Raw genomic sequence first — 8,628 nt, forward strand, 5'->3', positions numbered from 1 at the left:
GAGTGAACATTGTCAAATATCATGCAAAGCAAATCAAAAACCGCTACAAGAATAATCCCAACATGCTGAAATTTTTTTTAATCAAACAAAGCTACCCAATTATAGGACTGGACAGTGATCATAATACATACAGACACATACAGAGTGCGTGCGTGCATGTGTGTGTGCGTGTGTGTCAATGATGAAACAAGAATAAAGAAGTACTGGGCTGATTATTTATTAAAATTCAATTAAAACTACATAAATGCATTGTATATACAATTCATATAGCTATCTCTTAATGTAACAAGTCACAAAATTTACTTCTACAGCCTACTATGGTGTGCTGTTTATAACTTTGCCCATAATACAAAATTAAAATATTTAAATGCTGTAAGATTTTTTTTACTCCTCAACCAATCTGGCAAATGAACGCGCCGTCACTTTTACATTAAACATCAAAGCAAACATTTGGGCCGGCATAAAGCAATATCAGAAGTTTGTTAAAATACTTCCTTGCTGTAACAGAATTGCAATTTTTGGAATTCTTCATAGTGCAGTAAATTATTTGATGTGCTGAACAAGGGTACATACTGCCTGCAATTTCAGCCTTATTACATGGGTCCATGTGACAAATTACAAAGATGTACTTTTTCTTCCTTTTCCATAATGGAATTACATTTTTAATCATATTCCATACATATATGTCTACCTAAGCCTAAAGTGCATGGGTTGGACATATTAATTTTACAGCACCAATATCACAAAAATATCACTAAAATATATACAGGTCAGAATGAAATGAGGTATACTGTGCTGAATAAAGAAATACTATGCATCATTCTTATAAAGAAATGGATCATCTTCAGTTGTCAAATAAATGATGCTAGCTTTCAAATCCTATTGCACACTTCTCTCTGTTTTGGCACATGGAGAATAACTTGTGACAAATTATTATGCCATCAATATTTAATTAAATGCTGCCTTAATCTATAAAAATAAACTAGTATGACAAGCTGCTTACAAACACCAAGTCATTCTATCTATAACTGTTTCTCTATAGGTTCTATAATACTCTAAAACATAATATATACAACAATAAATATAACCATAGGAATTTCAATTCAAGTCTGATTAAAACAGAATGGTGTGTACAATGCAGGAATAAATTTGTGTCCATTTTGTACTACTGGGGCCTGTTTCATAAAAGAACTTCAGCCCAAAAATTGGTTATAGCTTTTAGACAAAAATTTTAGTTTACTTTGATCCATGATGATTTAGTAGTAGTAGTGGTGGCGGTGGTAGTAGTAGTGGTAGAAGTAGTAAAACTGAATCAAAAATTGCACCTTTTTTTGAAGAAGAAACACAGTTTCAGACTATATTGAAGTGATCTAATATGGATTTGTCTTGAATTGCAGTAAGCCAAAATTAAGGTCTAAGGGTGCTTTCCCAGAGATTTAGATCGATCCAGAGATTAAGATTTAGATCGGCCTAACTCCCTGGGGGTTCACGCTAAACTGCAGTCAGCCGAGCGGGCACCATAGTTAATTACCCCCTTACAGCTTTTAGCAGGCGGGACAGACGCTTAAGCCGGCCAAGCTGACAGTAATCTAGTGAGACTCCCCACAGGGATAGATCGATCTAAAAATCTATGGAAACGGGGTGTAAAAGACTAGGCTAATTTTCAGACTTAAATTTATTTGTGAAACTGGCCTCTGCTAATACCTCACTGATGCTTTACAAAATAAGCCTTCAGTTCCATTGGCTCTATATGGATGTCCTGCTGATAACTTAGCTCAGACTTAGAATGCATGTATGATAGAGTCACTTCTCTAAACTCGACAGGCTTCCAAAATTTAAATATCTTTTTAAGAGAAATCTGTCCACTAGAAGTTGTACAACTTAGCCCATCTTCTGGGTATCTGCATTCGAACCCTTTTCTTTTAAGTAAGACAGCAGTGCCATTGAAATTCCGATCAACAGTGACCAAGCTACGTAGGTTCACAAGAGAAATATCACATGGAAATGACTTGGAGAGAGGAACAAACTGATGAACTGCTATGTTAGCTGCCTCATTATTATTGACTACAAACATATACAACCTGTTATTCAGGACCTCTGAAATGGAATGACTAATCAAAGATGGATATGACAAGCTATTCTGTTGACTGTGCTTGGAAATATCTCCAGCAGTTTCTAAAAGGAGAAAGAACCTACTTTGAGTAGGTTTATTATCATTTAAGCCTTCGCCCATACCCCTGGCGTCATCATAGTGAAGTTTCCTGTCCAGCATGACTTCCAGGCGGCCAGCATATTGACTAGCAGCAACCCCTTGAGACTGCCCTGAGAGGAGCGAGAGTCTATACTGGTCATCCTCAATATAAGCAATGCTAGTCATTGGGTAATAGTTAGCGCCTGCAGGTAACTTCTGGAAGAACTTTCGCTGAATCATCTGGAATCCATTCAAATCTGAATACACATTTTTTTCATTATTCTGGATTTCAGTAGAAAGTCGCATAATGATTTCTCTATCATCTAAGCGTTTGATATCTACTTTGTTCACTATTTCTAAACCTCTGCTGGCTAAAATTTGGTCATGGTATACTCTAACAACATGTATTACTACATCATGCACAACATGTATTTCAGAAACAATGGGTCCTCTAATGACCCGAACTGGCACTGTCCCTTTAAACAATGGCTCGGCATTTTTCCAAGCTGGAAGAAATATATATGCACCACTTCCTTGTGATGTATATGCTAAAAATCCTACATCTATCACAAATTCTGTAGCAACCGCATTCAGCGTGATACCTTGAAGCATTCCAGTTGCTTCTTTAAAGTTTGCACAAAAGTGGTCATTTTCAAAAGTAATATTCTTACTAACATCTCTATCCATATACTCTACATCAAAAACCCCATCCTCATTAGATTTCCTGTTATTTCTCTCTTTGAAATTATAAAGTTTCACAACTGCATTGGTCAAATACTTCCCCTCTGCTTCCTGACTAGCTACTGTATATATTTCCATGCCTAAGGGCTGGATGTCCACAACAAACACTAATTCAAATCTGTCATTGCTGTAGACGGACAGATTAATCCAATGTGGGTTAATCTGGCTGGGAATTGTTACTCCCTTTGAATTTTTCACTATGACATGTCTTTGGTTAACAACAAGTCTTAAAACTTCTTGTCGTCTTTGTGGGAGAGAATTGTAGACAACTACTTGAGATTTACTTTCGGAAACTGGCAATATGGATAGTTTATCCAGTGGGTTGGGAATAGTTGTTTCTAAATGCAATTCTGATGTGAAATCCCTAAACTCTGCAAAACTCAGAGGCAGTTTGCTGTGAATTCCAACATCCCCTTGGCTCAAAAGGAATAAAGCGGAGTTCAACATGGCGACTTCTGTGTCAGACAAAGCCTGTGACAACCTGAATTCATAATCCACCACAACAGCTGCTCTTTCTGTCCCCGTGATAGCATCATGGTGTTGAAAGAGGCCCAGCAACTGACGAGCATTGACGAGATATCTGAGATTGTCATTTAGCGTATCAAACTGCACAGTATTCTGTGCTGCGTACATTACTGCTAGGGTGTTCAAAATTTCAGCAGCCCTCAAAGACGATTCCAGTTTTCTTGATAAAACTTTGTCATAGGGTCTGCTCGTAAAGTAACCAGTCCAGTATTCATTATTTCTGTCAGTGTAGCTATAGAAGTCACCAGAGAAGGAAGGAAAAGTTTCTGGTATCTGAATTTCTGAGTTCTTTGAATTCCTCAAGGCTTCAAAGTAATCATTAAGGGTTCCAAATTGCATCTTGACATTCCAGTTTTCTTTTGAATTCACAAAATCAATCAATTTTTTATAATTTTGATATTGCTGGTCCCATTCCACAAGATGGTTGTATCTGAAATCATCCCCTATTGGCACAAAGATGACATTATGGCGATAATGTTGGGATTTCATTCTGTACTGGCTAACTGCAAGTTTCGCTTTCTCTTCTATGGTTTCATCCGTCAGAGGATTAACCTTGACTTCGCTGAATTCTCCAGGTATGTTCCTGAAGTCAAATATGAGGCAAGTGTACACATTTGGTCCACAAGAATGTTTGATGCTGTAGAGCTGATAAGGAAAAACATGAGTGAAAATATCATGTTCCCCATTTGCATCCCACTGTTGTCTCCACTGAAACTCTAATCCTTGCTTATCTCTCAGGTAGGACTTCACATTGGCATTAATCCTCATGATTGCCATGTTTTGAAAACCAGTATTTTTATGAATATAAGGCATGGTGGCTGAGTACCCAAACGGATCAATGGCCCAGGTATTGTTTGGCTTCACGCCAATGTTCTGTTCCAACCACTGATGTCCTTCTATCAGTTGGTCAACATAGGCAAAGTAGGTTGTTGTAGCTTCATCAGGCACCACCCAACCACCATTCAAAATTTCAAGACGCCCTTCTTTGATTAAATCTCTGACATCTTCTTTCATGCCTTCCCCAATTTCACTCCACCACATTGCAAGAAACACCGTTTCTGACCAAACAAATCTGAATTCCGGATATTCTTTAAGCTTCACTACCATATAATTCAGAATTTTTCGGGTGTTGTGTGAAAAGTATCCTTCTATTGTGTCCAGCCATCCTGGGTCATTGTGTGAATGTGGTATGAAAATTACCTTCAAGGGTTCAGTATATGAATCTGGGAATTTTTCTTTGATTTTGGACATAACATCTTGATCTTCAAAGACATATGTGAAACTTTTAATGTCTTCATAAATTCCAATTGAAGTAAAGTCTGTTCTGGCAGGTTTTTTCTCAGCAAAATTGCACTCTTCTTGACTTTTTATAACATGCAAATTTCTTATACTGTGGGGCCAAAGGGCAGTTTTACGAGTTTTGGTGACCGTCTTGGACGGAGGTTTTAGATCTGGGTTCTTTTGCATCTCTGGTTGTTGAAGTCTTTCCTCTCTACCAAAATACAGGTAAAATATCAAAATCAGAGTCACAAACACTATACCAGTTCCAATTCTGATGAAAAACTTCATTTTGAACATCTTTGTTTGATCAAGATGGAAACCGGTCATAGAGTTTTCCTTACTCCTTGATTCATGCTGTACTTTTTTTCCTTTCTTGGTAAAAGGTGGACTGGGTGGAAATAGTTACTCTATGTGCCTGCGATTTCTTTCTCACATGATGATATCTGAAAAAAAATTAATCAATATATCTATTTTAAATGCCATACTTCCCAATTTTTCAATATAATGTAAAAGAGACTCTTATATGTGTATATCAAATTCCTCCGAGATCAAATATCAACAACATCAACAACTCTAGTATAATGTAAGTTAAATAACCGCACAGAGCAATGGAAAACATAATGTATGCATTAAAAAAACTTCCAATGACATTAAAAAAGAATTTTCTAATTTGCAGATGAATATGAACTTTCCTCAGGCTCTTCTCCCAGCTTTAACAAGGTCCATTCCTCAAAGCACTTAAGTACACATATTTATAACATGAAACACTTCTCCAGGCATTTGAATTAAACAACCAACAAACGTCCATTTATCTTATTCTATGTCAAATTTAAATGTTTGTTTAATACAAGAATAACCCTGGTTTCAAGCTTTTATCAGTGGGACATTCCTTATACTGGGTATGTATCACATTGAGAGAGAGCTCTATCATTTTTTCACTCCAAAAGAATAATAAAATCACAGTGCAAAATAGTTAATACATTGATATTTTGCTGTCAGCTGATGTGCACATCCATTTCGACATGATCAGCTGCAAAAGAAACAAGCACCTGGAGGAGATTTCCATGGTAACACTTACCTACTTAATTGGTCCTTAAATATGCACTTATACCATAGCTTCTTTAATACTTCTCAGTTGGTAGATATTTCATCTCATTGGAAAAGACAGAACCTAACTGTGACCTGACTTGCTCCTAAAACAGAGAAAGACACTTTAAGTCCTGCTCCCTCTTAAGATATAAATTCTGCAATAGATGGCACATTGAATCTTGACTCTAAGGAACTAAGTCATAAAATAAGGGAAAAGTTTTTCTCATTTCATCTTAGATAGTGTAATGGACAGTATCCCTGGGTCCCTGTGTTCCGAACTACAGGAAGAGCAATATTTCACTAATCTGATGAATGCGTGCTTTGTAACCTTATCTACCTCTATCCCCACACCTGAGGTTTAATGTGCTCATACTTAAAATAATCCACACCTTATAGGTCCTCGTACTAGTATATTCACAGGAACTAGGAAAACTTCAAAATGCCAAACTGGGTGTTGATTAAAGGTCTCTGACATCAAACAGCAATCTTGTTAAATCTACACAGGAAATCTCTTATAGAGTTAAAGAAAACTCTGATGAGCATCTAGGCCAGATGAAATTCCTGAATATTCCATTATCTGTCCAAATCTTGTAAACAAGAACACACGTCAGTCGTTAATGCACTCAAATTACAAAATGTGTGCTTTCAAATTTTGATTACACAGTACAGTAACAGCCTTGTTAAGAGCGTATACGTAGAGCACTGAGGAAATGAATTGCTTGCTTGCCTTAACTACAAAAATAGCCTTGGCATTCAATTCCTCTAATAAGTAAAAATAACTTTAACATACAGGTATTCAATTCAAATTCCAACCCTCTTTTTACAATAAATATGTAACTTTGCATTTTACCCGTAAGTAATTAAATCATACCCAAAATTCATCTTTGTTTCTGTGTATGACGTGGATACATAATTTGACTTTACTTTAAGAGCTCTATCTTCCTGCAGCCTTGATAACATTCAAATTCCAGTGCTATAAATCTTTATAAGAGTACATTTCCTCTCCATCATTTCACATCACTGATAAAACTTCCAAATAAATTTCCACTTAATTTGAGGCCAGTGAGGCAATTTAAACACCTGGTTCTATAAGATAAATATGTCACTTTTTTTTCTCTTTTCTTTTCAAAAATTATCAAATTATGGACCATCCTTACCTTTTCGAAAATTGGCAAGTTTGAATAGTTATATAGTCTAACAATGTGCCATAAACTTTTCAGCTTACTGGATATTTGAACTGCCAGTTTTTTAAAAACTACTAGTTCGAGTCAGGATTCACTGGTCTGAATAAAAACTCCTTTATCCCCAAATGCATTAATATAAGGAATAACAAAAAAATTGATTTTGCCATTTTTTTTTAGAATCATCATGTGATAAATACAATTCAGAAGAAAAATCAAATCAAATCAAAAGCTCTTTTGTCAAATCATTTATAGACAAATTGCAATGTTGGACCACTAAATTCACCCTTTTTGAAAAATTAACTGGCTGAATGGGCTTCCTTGCTTAAAATTCCATGTTTACCAACATCCCCCCCCCAAAAAAAAAAAAAAAAAATCTAACAGTCACAGGTATTAACTTGCATCTATAACTTTATGTTTTTCACAGATACATTAATAAGGGAAATGCAATCTGAAAAACCACCCTTTTATGAAATGAATCTCTTCAATGGAAAGAGGCATGTAAACCTCAATAAACAAACTTTCTAATCTCAGTTAATCAAAGAATAAATATTAAAATAGGTGAAAATGGAATCAAGCTAGTTAGGGGTACAGGGCTCAAGTTCACTATGAAAAACATATATGACCGTACATGTTTTGCATCATAGTATACAATGATTTTGTTATGATCACCTACTACTGTATGCCTTTATATACATGTATATACACATACCTCACAAAAGTGCATCTGATCATATTTTGCACATATATATATATATCAACACATACACATTTACTAATTCACCAATAAAATGTAAGAACATTTAATTCTACTCTGGCAATTAATGTTTTCAAAGATCCATTTGCTAATTTTAACCATCTTTTCTTTAAGCACTTACTTTTGGTTACCTCCACACAAAAGTTCATTAAAAAAACTAAGCAGCCTAGCTAGCTGTTACAGTTACATGTTATCAGCATTAAACTTGGGCATAAAAAAATTACCGAAATATGCTGTTCATCACCTATTCTACGGTCTGACACTGGTTTGTGTTGTTATTTCATTTATGGAGTCTGGTCAACACAGTTTTTAAGCCTAGAGCAATGCGTCTTTTAATAAGGCTGACCCACCACACAGCTGTATGGACAGATATTAGATAGCTATATCAATCAATTTATATGGCGATGACATCCCCAAACTGTTCCAGTGTTCTGATACACTTAAATTAGCAAATGTACTCAGCTGGGTGTACCCTGAACCTAAGAATCTTAATCTATTACAAGCTACAATTCAGTGAAACAATTACAAAAAGTTTCAGCAGCGTAATGTGGTCAGCGCTCTCAAACCCATGCAGGGTGACTGGGAAAGGCACTCGCAAGCAGTGAACGATCACTGGCGGATCGCACGCCTGTTTAACCTTTTTAACCTTATCTCAGACTGCGACATCTAACGATCTCTCTCTAGAGCATTCATCAATGAATTAAACGTTAACAAAAAGCTTTTCAGCCTCGTTTTTTCTTTCTTGAGACTTACATTTAATCAGCCCACAACACCGAACAAGCGGCTTGGCACGAACCGCTTGGCTTAGTTCTTTATTTATTGAATAGAGGGCGCAGTGAGCACAGCTTGTCTTGGCTAGATTT

At 36.1% G+C, this 8,628-nt stretch overlaps 1 protein-coding gene across 3 annotated transcripts; it reads right to left on the reverse strand.

The window, feature by feature from the left end:
* Positions 1–201: 201 nt before the first annotated feature.
* LOC106176305 (alpha-mannosidase 2) lies at positions 202–8,608 on the reverse strand. 3 transcript variants are annotated; one of them, XM_087004771.1, is made up of 3 exons: positions 8,519–8,608; positions 5,817–5,931; positions 202–5,181 (listed from the first exon to the last, which is right to left on the reverse strand). In XM_087004771.1, the coding sequence occupies exon 3, from the start codon at positions 5,063–5,065 to the stop codon at positions 1,706–1,708; it is 3,360 nt and encodes a 1,119-aa protein (XP_086860897.1). In that variant the 5' UTR covers positions 5,066–5,181; positions 5,817–5,931; positions 8,519–8,608; the 3' UTR covers positions 202–1,705. The 3 variants fall into 3 exon arrangements, with proteins under 3 accessions (XP_086860897.1, XP_013414093.2, XP_086860898.1); XM_013558639.2 differs by lacking the exon at positions 8,519–8,608 and adding an exon at positions 6,217–6,383; XM_087004772.1 differs by lacking the exon at positions 5,817–5,931 and having other exon boundaries at positions 8,519–8,583.
* Between the last annotated feature and the right edge of the window lie 20 nt (positions 8,609–8,628).

Source organism: Lingula anatina, chromosome 2 (genome assembly GCF_051362555.1).
Source record: "Lingula anatina isolate TDL-2025a chromosome 2, LinAna3.0, whole genome shotgun sequence".
In the NCBI taxonomy this organism is placed as follows: domain Eukaryota; kingdom Metazoa; phylum Brachiopoda; class Lingulata; order Lingulida; family Lingulidae; genus Lingula; species Lingula anatina.